A 23,444-nucleotide genomic window follows, 5' to 3' on the forward strand; every position below is an offset into this window, starting at 1 on the left:
ATCCGAAGGGCATGACTAGCCATTTGAACAAACCATCTTTTGTCTTGAAAGCCATCTTCCACTCGTCACCCAACCTGATACGAATTTGGTGGTAACCACTCCGAATGTCAATCTTAGTGAAAATAGCGGAGCCACATAGTAAATCCAACATGTCATAAAGACGTGGAATAAGAAATCAGTACTTCATGGTTATCTTATTAATTGCTCGGCTATCCACACACATCCTCCAACTACCATCCTTCTTTGGCGTAAGTAAAACTGGGACAACACAGGGACTAAGGCTTTCTCGAATAAAGCCTTTCTCTAGCAACTGTTGAATTTGCCGGCTAAGCTCTTCATTTTCTGTTGGGCTCATACGGTAGTGTGGTACATTAGGCAGGGTCGAGCCAGGGATCAAATCGATAGCATGTTGAACCTCCCTCATTGGGGGTAGTTGATTCAGAATTTCATCTGGCATGATATCTTGAAATTCCTCCAGCATTGCCGAGAACTCCACTGGAATATTTCCATCCTCTTGATTCACTTCACGTCTTACTACCATTAGCACCAGATTATCCTCATGCATAACTCAACTGAATTGTCGCATCATGAAAACTGAGAAAACTACTTTTTTTGTCTCAAATTATGAAACCTGTAGAGGATCCAAAACAAACATCTTACCTTTGAAATCAAAAGAGTAAGTGTTAGCATACCCATCATAAAGAACCCTCCGATCATAGAGCCATGGACGTCCCAATAACATGTGGCAAATGGTCATGGGGATTACGTTGCACCAGGCTTCGTCCACATATTTTTTCCCAATGAAAATTTAATCAAGCAACGCCGCTTCACTAGGATTGAGTTGGTTTCATTAACCCAACTAATCCGCTAAGGAGTAGGATGCTTCTCGGTTTTCAATCCCAAACGCTTGACAGTAGCTTCGGAGATCACATTCATGCCGCTCCAATTATCAATAATGACATTCAAAGCCCGACCATTATGTTCCATGTGTGTGTGAAAAATATTGGTGTGCAACCACTCTGGATTGGCCTGGAGTTCTCTCTTTGTTCCCATCAACACTCGTTTGATCACGCAGTTGGGTAAATCCGACACACCCAAGTGCTCTTCTTCACCGTGACTATTCCCATCGGACTCCTCCCCATCCGTGTCTTCATCAGTGTCCACAACTAATAATTATTTTTCACATATAAAGGCTAGTTTCTTATCTCTTGTAGGACACACGACAACATAGTGTCCAAAGCCTTTACATTTATAACATTGAGGCCCTTTGTTGGTAACTTTTGTTTTTCCTTTCAGGTCTCCACTCACTGTGCCTCTAGATTGATCTTTCAGCAATGGTGTTCTTTGGAATGAAGGCATGGTGACACGTTCTGGTTTTACATCTGTAGATGTCATTTTCCTCCCAACCGCAGGTCCTGTTTGTTTCTCAATACGGAGTGCCAACTGATACGCCTCCTCCACGTTGATTAAACGAGCGGTCCACATTTCTCTGCATAGCTCAGTTCGTAATCTAGTTCGGTAACGAGCTAAGGTTTGTTGTTCAGTTTCCACGATCCTGCTATGGACAGTCAACTCATGCAAGCGGTCCGTAAATTGATCGACACTCAATGACCCTTGCCTGAGTTGCAACATCTCTTCGAACATCATTTGCTCATAATCAATGGGCAAATATTTTTCCTTCAGTCGCTCCTTCATCTTCCCAATTAGAAACTACTGATCATTTCTAATTGTTCTTCCACACTTCCCACCATGCTCGTGCATGCCCCTTCAATTTCATTCGAACATAACGAACCTTTCTATCCTCCGATACAATGAACCAATCAAAATAATCCTCGATAGCCATTAACTAGTCCTCAAAAGCATTGGGCTCTAACTTTCCATACAAATCCGGCACATCGATCTTCATTCTCTTGGTCAGTTCATCAAGAGGTTGATACCCTGCACCATGTCCTCGGCGAAAGTTTCGCCTATGACGTCGGATTCGAGGCCCATGATTCTGAAACTCCCAATTTTCTTCCTCTTCCCCATCTTCATTAGCATCTCCATCACTTTCGTCCACCCCTCCCCCATGAACCGCTCCACGCCCTCTCCGATTGAAGGGCCCATACTCCTCTCGAACATAACGCTCATCCATAACATCTAGTCGATGAGTGAGTTGCTCCAAGATTATGGTGATTTGATTGATTTGGTGCTGTAACTGGGGTTGGTCTGTGTTTTGGTTGTTTGGATTTTGGTTATTCGAATTTTGGTTGTTTGCCATGGCATATGAAGTACCATTGTGGGTTACAGGCATGAGACGCAAAACTCCGTAATGAAAGAACCTTTCTCTAATGCCAAAATTGGTGCCTGATCTTCTGGATAAACCTCTCATCAAAACCAAGAGCAGGGCAAATGCAGAATCTCTCTGCGGCATTGGAATTACTCCAAAGAAAATTCGAATTCGTCGAATGGACAACAAAAACTACCTTCATTATTTTCATCCTTTCCTTAAATATCAAAACAATATTACAATCTCCATCTCCAACTAGGAAAGCAAAAAAACTAGGAAGAAGTAAACTAGGAAAGCAATAAACTCGGAAATAAATAAACAAAATCTATTCAAAACAGAAATAGAATTGCAACTAATAAGTATACTTCCTAAAAATCCTCTGGATATCATAACAACTCCATTGATTACGAAATTATGAAATATCCTCCTTCTGATTTGCATAAATCACACATTTAACTTTTGGTTGAGTAGTCATTAGTCAAGGTCATCCAAGACTAACCCCTGAGGCTGAGCCCCCTAGATTCATGGTCCCTCAAGCTTTTGAGAAACCGTATGATACTCTCACGTCTGATCTACCTTATTTGTTTGTGCCCATAAAATGCGAAGGTCTGGTCCACACATTCAATTTTCACTTCTCTTTGTTCCAAGAAATAGTGAAACACAAATCATCTTCATGTCCCTTTATGTAACCATTTGCACAAAACCTACAAAATCATCCCTCATCTACATATAGTTGCATCGATCATGTTTGCGGCATTATAATTTTACAAAAACCAAAACATCAATCATTATAATTATTATGCAACATCATATGTTTCTAACAAATCATTAGTACGTTAATGTAGCATCTAGCCATAACAACAAATGTTACAACATCAATCCAACAACAAATGCTTGTTGGTGGAGCAAATGTTGTGCACAATGTTGTACACTTCAATATTTACTTTAGCCTAATTGTTAAAAGAATATCAATAATTTAAAATAAAGATATACAAATCAATCATCATTGACACAAAATCATCCCTAAGTCCCTCTATGTAACCATTTGCAAAAACCTACATAACTCCAAATGCATATCAGGTCTGTCACCAACTAAAATGCCAATTATAGTTGCATTATGTTTGTGGCATTATAATTTTACAAAAACCAAAACACCAATCATTTTTTAGCATAGCTAATTTGAAGAACTTCTACATTAGTGATGTGTAAAAAATAATGCTTATAAATAGATTTTCTCTTGTGGCATATTCACCACTTGAATGGTGCTACAATCTCACGCTACATTATTAATGGCACCACCCCAGGCTACATGCCGCATTAAAGGATCCTAACCGAGCTGCAATGGAAATCACGTGAACCCCCTGACATGGGGTACGAGATATCCTCCCAGCAACCTCGTATAAAAGCCAACCCCTTGATACGAAGGACTCTATCTAAGCTCTCACACTCTCACACTCCCACACGATTTACTAATAAGATAAATTAACTTAGGCATCAGATGCTCCCTGGACACCATCGAGCCACCCTTACCTTCTCTTGTGTACAGGTACAAAGGCTCAGGCACAAGTTGTTGGAACTAGAACCATGATGTACGAAACACGACGTTAACAATACTATTACTGCACATTGACCAAATGGTCAGCTCATGTAGCTGACTCATTAACTTTAAGCAACTTTCATTACTATTTAGTGCAATTAAATTTGTTTCGAAAAAACCTTCGTTAGTTTATTCAATTGATGTATTTTAGGGCTGCCACACAAAGATCATATCTACTCCAGACGTGTATACTTTTGTTTCAAATATTTCCTTTACCTATTAAAGTTATATTTGAAGGTCACTCATCCTTGTGCCTTCACGTCCCATGAGTTTACAATAGTATAAGAAAACTCTAAATCCCTCTTAAACTTCTCTAAATTTTGCATTTGTATAAACTTCTTGGGATTGTCTCTCGAGTAATGCTATATACAAGTTTAGGATGCACATGAAACAATCTAGTGAAAGGAACTAAAAATAGTCGCACTCTCATTCTCGGCCTTGTGTTTCAAAGCATTGTCCTATTGATCTACGAAATGTTTTAATGTCATCTTCTAATGGACATGATCATTGAAGAATGCATTCTTACTTTTATTGCTTTGTGTAGTTGATATGCATGCACAAATGGTATATTTCACGTATGTTGGTACCCAGAGATGTCTCTCAGAAGATAGTCAATCGAACCCTGCATAATCAGATCATAAGTATCAAGAAGTTATAGCCAATATTTGTCAAAATTGTCACTGTTCAAAGTGTCCCAAACACATGGGTGCAGGCCACTCGTAATGGCCTCACATTGGTCATATGCTCCACGTTTCTCTAATAACTATTTCATAAATGCTACGAGTAAAATCTGTGTCGAGATGGTGGAAATACCTTTTTTCTATTACTTTATCCAGATATATGATTATTACTTATGGAGCTCAACCATTCATGCACTTTAGCCATGATCTAAATAACCATATGAATGTGTTTGTATCCTTACTTGATATCAAGTTACATGAAGAAAGAATTGGTTAGCCATGACAACTTACTCCCACAAAATGAGCAAATAGAATTTTATAGGCATTAATTGAAAATGTTGTTACAAAAGTTATGACCTCCTTGAAAGATTCATACTAGCCCTACTACGTGCATTTGTCCAAAATGTTGCAATCAAGATTCATCATCAACATCCATCACGTAATAGAAATCATCATTTTGCTCTTAAATTTTCATGAGTAGTAACTTGTAGAGTTTTGGCACCTCCTAGCCCAAGCCAAAGTAGTCTTGCTTCACATATGTAACTGTTGGCATCTGTTTTCCAAGCATGAGATTCTTGTAACCTTCTGCAACTTTTTCTTCGACGTGTCATCCAACTTCTTGTTGCATCTAATGTGCTTTTTTAGATATATTGAAAGAGTTAAAAGCAGAGTCTTCCTATATTCCTATATATGGACTCAGCTTTAGGACCTGACGGACTCTCCTCTTCCTTTTTCTGCACTGCTGGGATACTGTTCATGCTGATCTATATAATGCTACTCTTGATATCTTCAAATGTAACTGCTTGGCTCATTCTTACTCTCATTCATTTACTACTTTGGTTCCAAAGTTGGATTATCCAAGTATACTTTCTGACCTTAGGCCAATCAACCTTTATCAAGTGTCTTATAAAATCTTTTAAAGATGTTGGCTAGCAAATTATTTACAATAATGCAAAAAATTATATCCCCATTGTTAACGTCGTGTTTTGCATACCCTTGAGCCAGGCTCCAACAACTCAGGTCTTTTACAACAAGCTATGCACAGAGAAGAAGATAGTGCGGCTTTGAGAGAGCGACCTTGGGGTCGGAAAACCTTCGATGCCAAAGTCAGTAAATATTCTTGGAGTATAGTAAATAAGTAAGAAAGTCTAGGGACTAGAGAGAGTTTCTTCATACCTGGGATCAACTATTTATACTACAGGTTTGAAAGTAGATCATGCCTGCTTTCATGAAGTCCGGGTTTCCCGTATTGTTCACTTTATCAGAGTCTTTAAATGCGGTGTGGCTCCATGTTGGTTTCATAATTGTGGGGTGTGACTTGATTTGTAGCGTCATTAATGTGAGGTGGCTCCCCGAGCCCCAATCCGGTTTATGTGGTTCTTCGATGCTCTGATGCTGATTAATTGAGGGTCCTCCATGTTTCTCGTGTATCCTGTGCCTATTCTGTTCTTGAGGGAGTCCGCCATTGTGTCAGGTCGAGTTGTCTTGTTGACTAGATGACATCTCTCCTTGGTTGACGGTTAGCTCCTTGCTTGGGTAAAATCTCCATTGGGCTGGGTTTTTGGGCCAAGGTCTCGTGGGCCTTTCATGAGGGGAAAATTCCCCTTACAGTTATCCTGCCAATTCTTCCCAGACAAGTTAAGGGAAATTTTTTTTTATGTCCTTTGTTTTAGACCTGATCAAGTTCCCGGCCCTCTTGGCCGCATGCTGAGTGACTGTCTGTATTCTGTTCATATGGCAGCGCAATGTTAGTCATGTTTCCGCATTTAATTGCGCCCCTTTGGCTTCTTCGCCACGTTTGTGTATTTTGCAGTCATTAATTTGCACGCCATTCCAAAGGATACGATTTACATCAGTTGCGTTAATTGGATCCTGGTACTTGAGTAGGACACGTGTGAGATATGTGGAGTTATAACGCCTCGAGAAGGGGGATCTTCCCCCTGTCTATATATATAAAGACTCCCCTTCAGTTGAGTGGCCTATCGCAATCTCTGCTTTTGTTTTGTTATCCTATAGTTTCATTTCTTTGCTTTTCTTCCGAAGTGTTTTCGTAAATCTCTCCTTGTCGTTATGGCCCCAAAGAAATCTTTGCGCTCCGGTGCTCGCGTGGGGACATTTGGCGCCTTCCAGTTGCTGCCGCCTGAGACGACTCCCTTACAGATGATTTTGAAGGATTTTTCTGGCAGTCGACAGTTACTTCTGAGGAATTGGAGGAACTGAAAGCTACTTACGGGATCCCTCCAAAGCTGGAGCTTGAAGTGCCCCCTCCCACCGGCAGAGCAGTGGATGAGGAAGGCTATGGTACCAAACTTGCAATGTATCCTGCAATGCTCTCCTATGGCCTAAGGTTGCCAGTTCCCTGGCCAGTGCGTGAAGTGTTGGCTTTCTTTGGGCTGTGCCCGCTCAGCTCCTCCCCATTGCATGGAGGATTTTGGTCTCGTGTTGTATCATCTAGCGTTATGCCTTGGAGGAGGCAGGGTTGGACTATCCCGACCTGACCGCTTGTGAATTCTTTATTACCCATAATCTAGTGCGAAAGGGTCGGCGTATTTACAGCTTCTAGCCCATTCAGGAACTGGCTCGGATAGAGGGGCGGCATAAGGTGGTGAAGGGATGTAACTGCAAGTTCTTCTTTTTGCCAGTCAATGGGTGGGAGTATCCAGCTAGGCAAGTTGTTAAGCAGCTGTTCTTTGTCTGCGCCAACTAGGGCACTGTCTCTGAAGCCTCGGTCCACCACCCTGAACCAAATCCCTGAGAGAGGGCAAGACTTGGGATTGTCAGGTCCTGGGTGACGGCGCATTCAAACGACATGTATTCGGAGGCCCTGTTGTCTGATGATAGCCTCCATCGATACTTGGTTCCCACCAACAACTAGTGTTCTGACATAGGGGTTACCATGAGCCGGACTGCCTCATCCTGCAATCTCGCCGATTATGGGGAAGGGAAAATGACCTTGTAGCACCTTTCCCCCTCCCACTGACTCAGATAATGCTACCATTGCCACTCCTTTCGGGGGGGCCGTCCGTGTTGGTGTTTTGTCTACCTACACCCTCAAGAGAGTCCGAAAAGTTGGCGCCGCCTGTCGTTCCGCATTGCACAACATCACTAGCCTAAAGAGTTTTTGTTGACACAACTTCTACGGTCGAAGCTGCCTGCCCCAGTCGTGTGGCGGAGGCGGTGGGTGATGTTCCTGGTGAGGGAGTCATCGATGTCACTAATGATAGCAGAGAAGTCGTCAAGGAGGTTCCCAAGGATCTTCACATTACCGTGCCCGGTGGCCACGCTGTTCGTGTCTGTATAGCGGAGGTGAAAGACAGGAAGTTACTGACTAGGGCAAACTTTACTTGCTCGCTATCCTGCTTTCTTCTTCTCCCCCCCCTCCCCCCCCCCCCCCCCCATTTTTTTTAAAAACTCGCTTTTCATTGTAGGGTTGGAGCTCTTGGCCGCCTTCCTTGTGGATAGCCTAGCGGAGCTAGGGAGACAGAACCATGACCTTCACTCTCTAGTCCAGAGTACCACAAAAAGTGTGGTCTTCGAGCGGGAGTAGAGGGAGGCGGCTGAGGGAGCCCTAGTGGACCTGGTCCGATTCCAAGGGGAGGTCAGTAAAATCCGCATCGAGGCCTCGCTAGCTTGCGAGGCTAGGGACACGCTGCAATAATCTCTAGACCAATGTTAGTTGGCATTGGAGCGACTGCAGGCTGATGTTCTAGAGCCAAGTTCAAAAAGGCTAACGACTCGCTGGCGACTAAAAGGAAGACCTTGAAGGAGGAGAGTCAACAGAGACTAGATGCAGAGACTGCCCTGACCATGAACCAGCTGATGCTCAAGGGTCGAGAAGCAACTTTTCGTGGCTTTTACAACGAGTTGTCCTACGTCCGGGGGGTTCATGATGACGCGTGGAGGTTTGGTTACAATGAAGGCCTAGAGCAGATGAAGACCTTCCTCCTTTAGAATCCCCAGTGTGACCTTCGGGCTGTGAGGGTGGGCAACTTTTCTCCGCATGAGGTATCCTTGCAGTGATGCGACATGCTCAGAGAGGGTCTGATCCCTAATGGCCTTGGTGGCAATTTTGTGGGAAATGAACCTGCCTTATGAAGGCGGACTCTCCTGGTGGATCCCCTCGCCAATCCCCTGTCGTTGGGGTCCTGGACCTCCTGTTCTCCTTCTTGCCCTTTTTGCTTATTATACTTCGACCCTGTCGCCGTCTTCCATAGTCGACGGGTCATCTCAGAAGCTTGGAGGTGGTTCTATGCAAATCAAGCCTAATTTATGAGGGCGGAATTTCCACGCAGATTTCCTTGCCAATCTTCTATTGTTGGGGTTACGGATAGTGCGTCACCATACGACTCAATTAATTTCCTCATAACATCCCTGTTGACATTTTGAGGGAACCTCTAGCGTTATTGACATGTTGTAATGGTGGAGGCTTTTGCCCTACGCCACACCCAGAAGATTGACTCGATCGGACTTGGTTGCCGTCGGGTGGTTCTATGGTTATGTGGTCGTCATTCTTGGCCGCTAAGTTGGTCTTGGTTTGGTTTACGGCCTTGAGCCCTTTGAAGGACTTTTCTCCTATACGTGTATGCGTGGAGTAAGTGGTACTGCAGGTTGTCTTGTGGAATGTACGAGCTTTTCAGTGCGAATTTTCCTGCGTAGTTCAGCGGCTTTACCCGGCCTTATGATGTATCTTGTCTTTTGTAATCTGAATTCGTGATGTAATTTATCTTTTGTAAGCCTACATAAGTAATAAATTGATTTTGTGTATCCGATTGTATCTTCTCCGCATTCAATGTATTGTATTAATTTTTTTTTTTGGGGCCGGCCTGGTTAGGGCGTGGTTGGAAGGGATTTTTCTTCTTCAATTCCCCGCGGCCTACCCCACTAGAGTCTGGCCGCGGGCGACGACCCCGCCTTTTGGTGGTCCTTTAGATTGCTTTTCTTTGTCAGATGATGATGGTTTTGTCACCCGCTTTTATTGTTTGTGCAGCTTGGAGGCTCGGCTTGACTTTTGCCGAGTCAGGAGCCAAACGCTACTTTTCCTTTCGTTTTTGTTCTTTAGCAGTCTTTCTTTTAGCTCCTGTGGCTTTTAGCCTCCCTGTTTTTTTTTTCTTTCTTTTCCTACGTTGTCAGAGTGTTAGTTTTTGTTGGTGAAGTTTCCTTTGATGGAGATTCCGTTGATGAAGACTAAGTTCAGAAAAGTTGTAATAATCAGATGATAATTAGTTGAAAAAGTAAAAAAATTTAAAACTGAAAATTGTTTGTACTTGTTGTGTTTGGATATTGTGATGGGATGGAAGCATCTCTCCATCCAAACCGGGCCTTAGCCTAAAGAAAGCACGATGCATTATTACCCATACTGTGCGCACAAAACATATTGAACGTATATTACCAAACCTTGGACGACATTGACTAATGATTATGTGATAGGTGACTTGGAATAATATAGATTCGTATTTTAGGTGCAAGTCTTGTGTAAGAATTTTTAAAGAAGTGGGACCATCATGACAAAGTAAATTTGTTTCATATGGGTCCCACTTTTTACAGTGAGCAATGCTTGGACACTCTAGACTTTGTACAAATTATTTTTCAAAATTCAAAAATTGAACAAAAGATATCTATTTAGTGAAGAGCCAAAAAATAAAAATAGAAAATAATAATACCTGCATTGTCCTTTATTGCTTTGGAGGGAAAAATAATTAGATTAATGGCTGGGTTAGATTCAGAGATGAGATGAGATGATTTTAGATGAAAGATGAAAGTTTTTATATTATAATGTAAAAATATTGTTAGAGTATGATTTGTTTGAATATAATTTTTGAATATAATTTTTGTTTTGAGATTTGAAAATGTTGAATTATTTTTTGTGTTTTAATTGGAAGTTCAGACAAGTTGTAACAATCAGACAATGATTAGATGAAAGTTAAAAATTTAAAACTGAAAATTGTTTGTTCTTGTTGTGTTTAGATATTGTGATGAGATGGAATCATCTCTCCATCCAAACCGGGCCTTAACCTAAAGAAAGCATGATGCATTATTGCCCCTAGTGTACGCAGAAAACACATTGAACGTATATTACCAAACTTTGTACGATGTTGACTAATGATTTTGGGATAGGCGACTTGGAATAATATAGATACGTATTTAAAGTGCAAGTCCTGTGTAAGAATTTTTTAAAAAGTGGGAGCATCATAACAAAGTGAATTTGTTTCATATGGGTCCCACTTTTTACAATGAGTAATGCTTGCACATTCTAAACCTTGTACAAATCATTTTCCAAACTTTAAAAATCGAAGAAAATATTTCTATTTAGTGAAGTGTCAAAAACTAAAAATGGAAAAAAAAATTACCCCATTTTCTTTTATTGATTTGGAGGGAAAAAATAGATTAATGGCTGGTTTGTATTCAGAGATGAGATGAGATGGTTTTAGATGAAATAAGTTTTTATATTATAAAGTTAAAATATTGTGAGAGTATAATTTGTTTGAATATAATTTTTGTTTTGAGATTTGAGAAGGTTGAATTATTTTTTGTGTTTTGTTTGGAAGTTCAAAAGAGTTGTAATAATCAGATAATAATTAGATGAAAAAGTTGAAAATTTAAAACTGAAAATTGTTTGTGCTTTTTGTGTTCGGATATTGCGATGAGATGGAAGCATCTCTCCATCCAAACCGAGCCTTAGCCTAAAGAAAACACGATGCATTATTGCCTTTACTGTACGCACAAAACACATTGAACATATATTACCAAACCTTGGACGACATTGACTAATAATTCTGCGATAGGCGACTTAGAATAATATAGATTCGTATTTTTGGTGCAAGTCCTGTGTAAGAATTTTTAAAAAAGTGGGACCATCATGACAAAGTAAATTTGTTTCATATGGGTCCTACTTTTTACAGTGAGCAATGCTTGGACACTCTAGACTTTGTACAAATCATTTTTCAAAATTCAAAAATTGAACAAAAGATATCTATTTAGTGAAGAGCCAAAAAATAAAAATGGAGAAAAATAATTCCCGCATTGTTCTTTATTGCTTTGGAGGGAAAAAAAATAGATTAATGGCTGGGGTGAATTCAGAGATGAGATGAGATGAGATGAGATGGTTTTAGATGAAAGATGAAATTTTTTATATTATAATGTAAAAATATTGTTAGAGTATAATTTGTTTGAATATAATTTTTTAATATAATTTTTGTTTTGAGATTTGAAAAGGTTAAATTATTTTTTGTATTTTAATTGGAAGTTCAGAAAAGTTGTAACAATCAGATAATGAATAGATGAAAGTTAAAAATTTAAAACTGAAAATTGTTTGTGCTTGTTGTGTTTGGATATTGTGATGAGATGAAAGCAACTCTCCATCCAATCGGGCCTTAGCCTAAAGAAAGCATGATGCATTATTGCCCCTAGTGTACGCAGAAAACACATTGAACGTATATCACCAAACTTTGTACGATGTTGACTAATGATTTTGGGATAGGCGACTTGGAATAATATAGATACGTATTTAAAGTGCAAGTCCTACGTAGGAATTTTTAAAAAAGTGGAAGAATCATGGCAAAGTGAATTTGTTTCATATGGGTTCCACTTTTTACAATGAGTAATGCTTGCACATTCTAAACCTTGTACAAATCATTTTCCAAAGTTTAAAAATTGAAGAAAATATTTCTATTTAGTGAAGTGCCAAAAACTAAAAATGGAAAAAAAAAATTTTCATTGCTTTGGAGGGAAAAAAATAGATTAATGGCTGGTTTGTATTCAGAGATGAGATGAGATGGTTTTAGATGAAATATGAAAGTTTTTATATTATAAAGTTAAAATATTGTGAGAGTATAATTTGTTTGAATGTAATTTTTTAATATAATTTTTGTTTTGAGACTTGAGAATGTTGAATTATTTTTTGTGTTTTGTTTGGAGATTCTAAAAAGTTGTAATAATCAGATAATAATTAGATGAAAAAGTTAAAAATTTAAAACTAAAAATTGTTTATGCTTTTTGTGTTTGGACATTGTGATGAGATGAAAGCATCTCTCCATCCAAACCGGACATTAGCCTGAACTTGATCCCTAGCTCGACACACCATTCTCGGTAGTGCGAGGAATCAAACTATCAGCCATTATCTGATATGATGCTTTGGGGAATGCCGAACTGACAAACCACCGATTTCCACAAGAATCTGGTGATGGCTGCAGCGGTGATAGATGTTAGAGCTTCCGCCTTGAACCATTTGGTGAACTAGTCTACCACCATGACCATGAACTTTACCCCGCCCTTGGCCACAATAAGCGGCCACAACTAGATCTAGTCTCCACTGCGCAAAGTGCCATAGGGACATAATGGACGTTAGCTCTTCCGGTGGGCAATGCAGCACGAGCACATGTTCCTGGCACTTCGAGCTTCGCTTCACAAAGTCTTCTGCATCCTATAGGGAATGGGGCCAGAAGTATCCGGCTTTCATCACTTTCACTGCCAGCGCTCTCCCCCCTAAGTGGCTTCCATAGATCCCCTTATGCACCTCGGCCAGTATGTACTTGGCTTCGTCTGACTAGATGCATCTTAGGAGGGGTTCAACGAAACCTTTCTTGTATAGGACCCCTTCTACAATTGTGAAGCATGATGTCCTGTTCTTGATCTTCCATGCTTCTTCCTTTTCGCCTAGGACCTCACAGATGTTGAGGTACTTTATTATGTTTGTTGCTCACTCAAGTGCTTCAGTGCTAACAACTGAGGCCTCCATCCCTATCACGGGGAAGTCTACCACCCAGGCCATGGTGTTATCAGATAGGTTTGAGCTCTCCTGCCTTGAGGCAGCTCATGCCAGTTTGTCGGCATTCTGGATTTCCTCTCTCGGTACTTGTTGGACGCAGAAGTAGTGGAAGAGGTAGCGTTCCTAGCTGTAGGTACTTCTTCAACTTTTCGCCCTTCATGGTGAACTCGCCTTGCACCTAGCCGACAACGATTTGAGAATCTGCCTTCATTTCAATCTTTGTTTCCCCCAGTGCCTTGGCCACTCACATCTCAACCAACAGTGCTTCATACTCAGCCTTGTTATTGGTCGTCTTGAACGGGAGCTTGATCGCTTAGTTGTGCTCCTCGCTAAACTCCGTGATGATGTGCACCCCATACCCCCTATAGCCCAACAGAATGAGCTGTCAATGAAAACCTACCATGGCTTTCCTTAAGGTGCCATCTGCACCTTCTCCGGGAAGTCAGCAAATTAGACTATGAAGCGGTCAATACTTGTCCTTTGATGGCTATGCAGGGAAGGTACTTGATATCGAACTCACTTAGCTCGACCACCCAATTCACTAGGCGGCTTGAGGTGTCCGGTCTCTACAAGATCTTCTTGAGTAGGGTGTCAATGAAGACCTTAATCGAGTGGGCTTGAAAATATGGCCGCAGTCTTCTTACGATGATTACCAGTGCAAACGCCACCGTGTCTGTTCATGGGTTCCTTGCTTTGGCTCCCCGGAACGCCATACTTGTGTAATACACAGGCTGCTTCTAGCCTCCTTGGTCCCAGAACTCCCTGCTCATGTAGTTCCCTCTCCCAGCCCCACCTAGCTGAGGAGTGGGGGATGCACCAAGTATGCCTTCAGTTTATTGAACGCCCTGTCACATTCAGCATCCTAGCTCTGGGCTTTTCTTAGGACTTTGAAGAAAGGCATAGACTTGTCGGTCGACTGGGCAATGAACTGATTCAAGGCTGCTACTCACCCGGCTAGCCTTTGTACCTCGTTGATATTTTGCGAGCAGAGCATGCTCACTATTGCTTCTAATTTCTCGAGATTGTACCTCTAAAAGGCATGACTTGGTAACAATAGAGTCATCGGTAACCCGATTATGCATCCATGAAGCTGAGTAATCAGTGGCTCGCGGTGGAGTCAATAATCAAGTCGATCTGCCGCAGAGGAAAATAGTCTTTCGGGTAAGCTTTGTTCAAGTCGGTAAAGTCAACACACATCCTCCACTTACCATTCAATTTTTTCACCAACACTACATTGGACAGCCACTCAGGATAGTGGGCTTCTCAGATGAATTCGGCAGCGATGAGTTTGTCAACTTCCTCGGCTATGTCGACATACTTTTCTATGTTGAAACTTCTACACTTCTGCCTAACTTTCTTTGCTTCTAGGTGGACTCAAAGGCGGTGCTCGACGATTGGGTTGTCGATCCCGGGCATTTCTTTCTGGCTCTACGCAAACACGTCTTAGTGTTCAATGAAGAGCTACTTCATTGATCATCTCAACTCGGGGCCTTCTTGGTCTCGATTCTCACTGTGAACTCAGACCTCGCCCAGTCTGCGGGGACAAGGTCCAGAGGTTCGTTTGGTTTTGCCTATCGAAGGGTTTGCTTGTCCCGAACTTCTTCGCTTTGCTCAAACAAGTCTGATGGCAGCAGCGGCTCGGCGACAATGCTTGCTTCTCCAAGGGTTCTTACGTCTTTCCCCCCATACTTCAGTTCCTGTGTGTAACACTCCCTGGCGAGCACTTGCTTGCCCTTGACCTCGCCAACTCCTGCTTTGGTGGAGAATTTCATCTTCAAGTGATAAGTTGACGTTATCGCCTTCAAATTGTTTAGGATGAGTCGGCTCAGTATGACATTGTACGAAGAAGGGCCTTTGACCACCAAGAAATTCATCAACTTTGCAGTGGTCCTAGGCGCTTTTCCAGCTGGGATAGACAAAGAGATCGCGCCGACTAACTGTACTACGTACCCAATGAACCCCCTTGAGCAGCATTGGGGCTAGTCGTAGGCGATCGAGGTTAATGCCCACCTTGGTGAATGCCTCCCAAAATAGGATGTTAGCGTAGCTGCCGTTATCGATCTGGATCCTCCATGTCCATCCTCCTAGTTTCCAACCAAGACCATCCCAACCAGAAAGTAAGCAGCCTTGGGAGATATCTATTGAGAAGTTAGTTAATGCTAATTCAGAGAGATTTGAGAGACTGAAAGCAAAGGTTGACCAGTTGGCAAGTTCCAACAAAAATGTGGAGATGCAATTGGGGCAATTAGCCAATTCCATCAATTCTCGTGGATAGGGCAATTTGCCTAGTAAGACAGAAGTCAATCCGAAGGAGCATTGCAAGACAGTCACCTTGAGAAGTGGTAAGCAACTTGATCAGGTAAGTGGTGAGACTGTAGTTGGTGATGAAGTAGACCTAAAGAGGTGGGCAAGAAGTTCGATGAAGAAGTTGAGGACCTAGCCAAGACACCATCCCCAATACCACCAGTTGAACCTTATGTCCCTCCCATTCCTTTTCCTCAAAGATTTAAGCCAAATAAAATTGATCAACAATTTGAGAAATTTTTGAAAGTGTTTAGGTAGCTTCACATTAATATTTTTTTTGCAGATGCCTTAGCACAGATTCTTGCCTATACAAATTTCTAAAGGAGATCATGTCCAAGAAGAGGAAATTGGAGGATTTCGAGACCATTGCATTGACGGAGGAATGTAGTGCTATTATATAGAATAAGCTTCCACCAAAGTTAAGAGATCTAGAGAGTTTTTCTATCCCTTGTACTATAGGTGATGTTAATTTTTCTAAAGTTTTGTGTGATTTAGGTGCTAGTGTTTCACTAATGCCTTTATCTATGTCTAAGAAGTTTGAATTAAAAGAGTTGAAGCCTACTACCATATCTTTATAGCTAGCTGACCAATCGGTGAAATATCATTTGGGTGTTCTTGAGAATGTGTTGATCAAGGTAAATAAGTATATCATTCCAGTTGATTTTATTGTGTTGGAGATGGAAGAAGACATCGAGATCCCTATCATTTTAGGCCGGCCTTTTCTAGCCACAACTGGAGTTGTCATAGATGTTAAGAATGGTAGGCTGACTTTGAAGGTTGGTGAAGAAGAGGTAGAGTTTAATTTATTTGAAGCTGCTAAATATCCTCTTTTTATTGATCAAGTTTTCTAGTTGATGTTGTAGATGAGTCGACCAGAGAGGTTTTTAGGGCTGAAAATCTAAAGAACCTCTTGAGACTTGTTTAGTGAGTGCAGGGACAAGTAAAGATGATAATTTAGAGGTTATAGAAATGGCATGTGCATTAGAGGCTACATGTCCTAAGTCGAAGCAAAGAGGTATTCATTTTGAGGATCTAGGCAAAGGTAAGCCACTCCCTCCCCTTCTAATGTGCAAGCACCAGTTTTGGAGTTGAAGTCATTACCCTCACATCTCAGGTATGCATTTTTAGGTGAAAATAATTTTGCTTGTGATTGTGAGTGCTTCTTTATCTGATGATCAACTTAACAAATCAATGTGTATTTTGAGATTGAGAAAAAAAAGCCATAGGATAGACTATATCATACCTTAGAGGAATTAGCCCTTCATTGTGTATGCATAGAATTTTAATGGAGGATAACTATAAACCTGTTGTTGAAAATTAGAGGCAGTTAAATCCTGACATGAAAGAAGTTGTTAGGGCTGAAGTTCTTAAATGGTTAGATGCATAGATTATTTATCCTATATTTGATAGTTCATGGATTACTCCAGTGTAGGTAGTACCTAAAAAAGGTGGGTTGACTGTGGTACATAATGAAAATAATGAATTAATTCCCACCAGGACATTAACTGGGTGGAGAGTCTGCATAGATTATATGAAACTTAATAGTATTACTCGTAAGGATCATTTTCCTTTACCTTTTCTTGAATAGGTGCTTGAGAGACTTGCTGGGTATGTATATTATTGTTTTCTAGATGGTTATTCAGGGTATAATTAGATTCCTATAGCCCCCAAAGACCAAGAAAAGACCACATTCACTTATCCTTACAGTACTTTTGCATTCCGTAGGATGCCTTTTGGTTTGTGTAATGCACTTGCTACATTCCAACGTTGCATGATGTCATTTTCTCTAATTTTGTTGAAAAGATTATAGAGGTTTTCATGGATGATTTTTCTATTTTTTTTTTATCTTCTTTTAATAATTGTTTAGATAACTTGTTTCAAGTTTTGTAGCGTCGTGAGAAAACCAATTTAGTCATAAATCGGGAGAAATGTTATTTTATGGCCAGGTAGGTGTTGTTTTAGGCCACAAGATTTCATCAAGAGGTATTGAGGTGGACTGAGCAAAAATAGAAATTATTGAAAAATTTCCATCACCTACCAATGTTAAGGAGTTAGAAGTTTCCTTGGTCATGCAGGATTTTATCGGCATTTTATTAAAGATTTTTCTAAAATTTCTCAACCTCTTTGTAATTTGTTGAATAAGGATGTTGTGTTTGATTTTGATAATGACTATTTGAATGCTTTTAATAGGTTGAAGCAAGAGTTGGTGTTAGCACCAATTATGGCAGCCCTAGATTGGAGTTTGCCTTTAAAGCTAATCTATGATGCTAGTGATTTCTCGGCCATTGAAAAGACAGGAAGTTGCATGTTATATATTATGCTAGTAGAGTCTTATTTTTGGGAAGAACCACTACTCTATAAACACTATGCAGACAAGATGATTAGAAGATGTGTGCCTCAGGATGAGACGCAGGATATCCTTGACCATTGCCATTCCTTGGAGTGTGGTGGACATTTCAGTACCTTCAAGACAGTTGCAAAGGTATGGCAATCTGGTTTTTACTAGTTGACCATGTATCAAGATGCTAGACAGTATGTGAGCATGTGTGATAGATGTCAAAGGTTTGGCAACATTTTGAGAAAAAATGAGATGCCCTTCACCAATATCCTGGAGGTTAAACTGTTTGATTTGTGGGGAATTGATTTCATGGGCCCATTTTCTTCTTCCTTCAACAATTAGTACATCTTGGTAGTAGTGAATTATGTGTCTAAATGGGTTGAAACTACTACAACTCAGACTAGTGACTCTCGGGTGGTGATGAGATTTGTGAAGAAAAATATATTTTTTTTTAAATTTGGTGTGCCGAGAGCCATTATTAGTGATGAATGTTCCCATTTTTGTAACCGGTCATTTGAGGCTTTATTGAAGAAATATGAGATTACTCATAAGATGATATTTGCCTATTATCCTAAAAAAGATGGGCAAGTGGAACTTGCAAATAGGGAGCAGAAGCAAATTTTAGAAAAAACTAATGGGACCGACTCAAAAAATGCGGAATAAAACACAAAACTCTTCTACTTCTGTTTTCCCCAATAAGTGTCGTTTAAATCAGGTTAGACTATTCGGGTTGGGTCGGCAGGCTAAATGTACAACCTTATGAAATGTAGTAATTTCTAATTCTATATGGTATAACACATTTATTCGTCCGGTTAAAATTATAGGTTTATACTAGTTTAAATTAAATAAATTAAAAATTTGAGTAATAGTGGGACAAAAATGTCCCTAAAAGTTTCCTAGATGGTCACGAAATCTATTTTAACTAATAAAGAGAAATATTACAATAAAACCTTATACCACACATTTCCACTTAATCAACGTGTGATTTATTATTTTTTTTCCTTCTATTTAAATACACACATATTTAAGCATTAATATAGAAAAACAAAAATGAAAAATCTCATATTGATTAGGTCGACGTGTGTGGTGTAAAGTTTCTATGTAGACTTTTTCATTGAGTAATAATTTGTACAAGTTTCAAATAAACAAACCCGCAGTCCCTTTGTAAAAATGTGGACTCCACCAGGAAAACATATAAAAATATCTATTTTTTATTAGTATGACCCACATTTTTATAAAGAGCCTATAAAAAACTTATCTATTTAGTATTTGTAACGAGGTTAATCACACTCCTCGAATTTTTACTCAATTTATAATTTGTCTCCAAAACTAATAATTGCATCAAAGTGGACCTTTGAACTTTCAAAACTTCTCAATCTCTCATTTCGTCTACCAGCAGCGTCAAATTTAACAAAATTTACTGCAAAATATAATTTTCATCTAATTTATTATTATTGACTATATAAAATATAAAATAATATATGGTATCAATTAATAATAAATCATTAATCATTAACCATATATAAAATTATTTTATACCTGAGTTGCAAGTAAGTAGAAATAATCTATATGCACAATGAAATTATTTGATATTTATTAACCATATATAAGTTAATAAAAAATTATTTAATGATTTATGATTTATTATTAATTGATAGCATATATTATTTTATATTTTATATGGTCAATGATAATAAATTAGATGAAAATTATATTTTTAAGTGAATGTTATGCATATGAGCAGCACGTTCAGTGAATTTCCGTTAGATGTAACTTTGCTGGTAGACGGATAGAGGAATTGTGAAGTTTTGAAAATTCGAGAATTCACTTTAATGTAATTATTAGTTTCAAATATACATTATAAATTAAAAAAAATTAAAAAGAACAAAGTGTAATTAACTCTTATAACTATGATTACTCTTTAGCAAATTCAAATAATGAGAAAGACATTTGCTTCCCATATTATTTTATTAGTTTATGGGCCCAATGGTGGATCTAACCATCTATGTAGAACCCCAAATTGGGCACCCGACATTGGTCCCAAAGTACTAAACTAGTATTTCTTGTTCCAGTGACCAGTTCAGCTACGACCAAATTACACGCCCTATAAATTGTTCATTTTAAGGGTTAGGGTTCTACTCTGCGGCTGCTTGCTTCAAACTTTTCTTCGCCCTTCGACCCCTCGTAGCAGTTGAAGAAATCCCCCTCTCTCCGTTACCATGGGGTATGTGGCGGAATGAATCTCTGACTCTCTCTCATTTTCATAATGCTGCTCTACTCAAGATCTGTCAATTTATTCCATTTTTATGATATGTAGTCGCTGAAGATTTGCTATTTACTTTGAATATGGGGGTCTGTAATATGTACTACGATTCTTCGAACTAAATCTTAGTATCGAATGGCTTCAATCCGCAAAGCCATGCTTTGATTTAGGTTTTTATAATTTCCGTACTCTACTTCGGTTGATTGGCTGGATTTTTACGAAAAAAAACTGAAACTCACATTAGAGGACATAGGATGATTATGTTAGGGTTTTAGACTTGGGACGTAGCTGATGCAGAATGTTTCCTTTTCCAAATTTTTATTTCGGTCATATATATAATGGAATCCGTGACTATCGAGGGCTTATATAAAAGGAAGCGATCCTGTCTAAAGTAAGAAAAAATGACCATGTAGAATAGGGGTAATGACTTTGATTAATTACCGGTGGCTTGCTAGATCTCAAGGCCAATGTAGTTTATTTGTTTTGTAAGTTGAACGCTAGTACTGCTTCAAAATGTAGTTTGTCTCACGTCTGATATGTGGATACTAATCATAAGAAACTAATAGATTTTTTTTCCCGAGATGATGATTTGGTTTACATATTTTTACAAGCTTTCCTTGGTATAGAGAATTTGATTATAGATGCCGTTTTCTTAATTAAATTCGTAGTAATAAATCAAAACAGTCTGCAAAAATGAATGAAATGTGTTAAGTTAAATTCCCTGTGGTCTGTTGGTAAATAAATTAGATAGTAGCGAAAACGCTTGTTGAAATTGATAATGCTTTTTATCCACTGTTGTATTTCTGATCTGTGATCTGTTAGTACTTGTTAATTGTTTGATTACATAGGTGGCCTTGATAGCCTCCAATTAAACTGGTTGATTTTTTATTCTTTGAAATGTTTTCCTATATGGTTTAAATCATTTTGATTTTTCCCCACTGGCAATCTATTAGACTTGAAATGTTGTTCAGGATTTGATATGTTAACCATTCTCTATTGAGATGATGAGCTCATGGTCTGTTGCAAATTTTTCTAACAGGAAGACACGTGGTATGGGAGCTGGTCGCAAGCTGAAGTCCCACCGTAGGAGGCAAAGGTGGGCTGACAAGTCTTACAAAAAGTCCCACCTTGGAAATGAATGGAAGAAGCCATTTGCTGGGTCTTCCCATGCAAAAGGCATTGTCCTTGAGAAGATGTAAGACTATTTGATCATTTTTTTCCATTTACACTGCATAATTGATCATTTAGTTTGCTCGTAATTATGAGTGAGTGAAGATGTTTTTTAAACATTTGATAACCTCTCTCCAAATGGTTTTCTGGGATGTTTAGAGGTATCGAGGCCAAGCAGCCAAACTCTGCTATCAGGAAATGTGCCAGAGTCCAACTGATCAAAAATGGGAAGAAGATTGCTGCATTTGTGCCCAACGATGGTTGCTTGAACTACATTGAAGAAAATGTGAGTATTCTTGGTCTCAATTAAGGCATGGTCTATTCTGGTAGTTACTTCATCTTCAATCCCTTCTTACTTATGGTTGACCACTATCATGATATTTGTATGTAGGATGAGGTGTTGATCGCCGGATTTGGTCGAAAGGGTCATGCTGTCGGTGATATTCCCGGTGTTAGGTTCAAAGTCGTGAAGGTTTCTGGTGTCTCCCTCCTGGCTCTATTCAAGGAGAAAAAGGAGAAGCCTAGGTCCTAAGTTTCTTGGGAATGGCAGAGTATTTGTGTTTTACATGGATTTTTCAATGAATTGAGCTGTTACAACCTTTTAACAACTAGATTTTGTGGACTTGTCTTTATTAATCTTAAGTATTTTTTGGGTAATTAAATCTTAAGTTATTACAAAGAATTTGTGAAAGTCTTTTTTGATTCAAGAAATCCATTTGGGACTTGTGAATGGCCTCCCCCTCATTTTCCTGAATATCTACTCACCCACCCACCCTCACGCAAGCGAAATTAATTTGAGAATAGAAAATAATTTCATCCCTTTTTTTTATTTGTAAATGTTTTGTTCGCTCTTCCGAATTCTTTAAATCATCAGCCTACCCTGTGTGACTAGGGTTGTAAAAATTTATCGAAAATCGGCCCAGATCAGCCCTAACTGGTGGAACTTGTCCGAGACCTAGGGTTGTACAGGAACCGACCAAACCGGTCACAACCGACTGAAACCAACTGCCGGAGTTAGGAACCGGCCAGAACTGGTGAAGAACCGGCCAGCGTGTGACATATATTTGCTGAAACCGAAGTTTTTCGGTTTGGTCTCGGTTTGACCCTATGAAAAACTGATGAACCGGCTGACCGGTTTTGCTATTTTTTTTAATTTTATACCTATATAAAAAAGACGCCGTTTCACTTAAATGAGTGAAACGACGTCGTTTTAATCCCCCTAATTGGAAAAAAAAAAAAAAAGGCAAACGACGTCGTTTGGTCTCAACCAAACAGCGCTGTTTCATGATTAGGTTAAGATCCCTGATCCCCCTTCTCAGTCTTATTTCTCTGCGCCGTTCTTTCTCTGTGGAATTATGGGTTTTGTTATCCTTTAAACATATCTTTTTAGTGGTCATTCATTGGTGCTAGATTGCTTTATGTTATGTCTGACAGTTCCTCTCCTCATTCCCATTCCCAAACAGATAGTCACTAGATTTGAATCATCACTTGGTTTCTCTTTGATCATCTATTCATCTTAACTACTCAACAATCTGTGATAGAACTAGGTAGTAATGGTAGGGGTGAAAAACTGACCTATCGGTTCTATTTAGAGTCGAAACCAAGACCGCACTGATACATTGAAATCAAGAATATCTCGACCGAAACCGGCCGGTGAAGGAAGAAAACCGTCGACATTGGTCTCGGTTTTCTACTGGTCGGTTTGTCGGCGACGTCGGTGGCGTGAAGAGAGAGAGAGAGGAATGAGAAACACAGAAACAGATTCACAAAATTACAAGATATACAAGAAACACCAAATGATTCACAACAAATATCACACTATCACAATACTATCGGTACCCTCTTTGAGAAAAATAAAAGAACCCTGATCCCCATCAACAAACCTCAATGAATCGGAGATGGGAGCTTGAAACGACGCAAATGGATGAAACGATACAAATGGATGGACGGAGAGAGGGACGGCATCAGAGAGAGAGGGGGATGAGAGAATCTGATAGAGAGAGGTGAGACAGAATGGCGCAGAGAAATGAGAATGAGAAGGGGGAACATGGATCTTAAC

At 39.6% G+C, this 23,444-nt stretch overlaps 1 protein-coding gene across 1 annotated transcript; it reads left to right on the forward strand.

The window, feature by feature from the left end:
• Positions 1 to 20,039: 20,039 nt before the first annotated feature.
• Positions 20,040 to 22,042, forward strand: LOC121243594 (40S ribosomal protein S23). Its single transcript, XM_041141724.1, has 4 exons — positions 20,040 to 20,176; positions 21,255 to 21,410; positions 21,545 to 21,671; positions 21,777 to 22,042. Exons 1-4 carry the CDS (start codon positions 20,172 to 20,174, stop codon positions 21,915 to 21,917), a joined length of 429 nt encoding a protein of 142 aa, XP_040997658.1. The 5' UTR covers positions 20,040 to 20,171; the 3' UTR covers positions 21,918 to 22,042.
• Positions 22,043 to 23,444: the final 1,402 nt, after the last annotated feature.

Source organism: Juglans microcarpa x Juglans regia, chromosome 8D, assembly GCF_004785595.1.
Source record: "Juglans microcarpa x Juglans regia isolate MS1-56 chromosome 8D, Jm3101_v1.0, whole genome shotgun sequence".
NCBI classification, from domain to species: domain Eukaryota; kingdom Viridiplantae; phylum Streptophyta; class Magnoliopsida; order Fagales; family Juglandaceae; genus Juglans; species Juglans microcarpa x Juglans regia.

Bases quoted from the DNA above. Each gene is read 5' to 3' on its own strand.
- LOC121243594 (XM_041141724.1), top strand. The intron at 21,411-21,544 runs GTAAGACTATTT...TGGGATGTTTAG, and splicing joins GGCATTGTCCTTGAGAAGAT to AGGTATCGAGGCCAAGCAGC. The intron at 21,672-21,776 runs GTGAGTATTCTT...ATTTGTATGTAG, and splicing joins TGAACTACATTGAAGAAAAT to GATGAGGTGTTGATCGCCGG.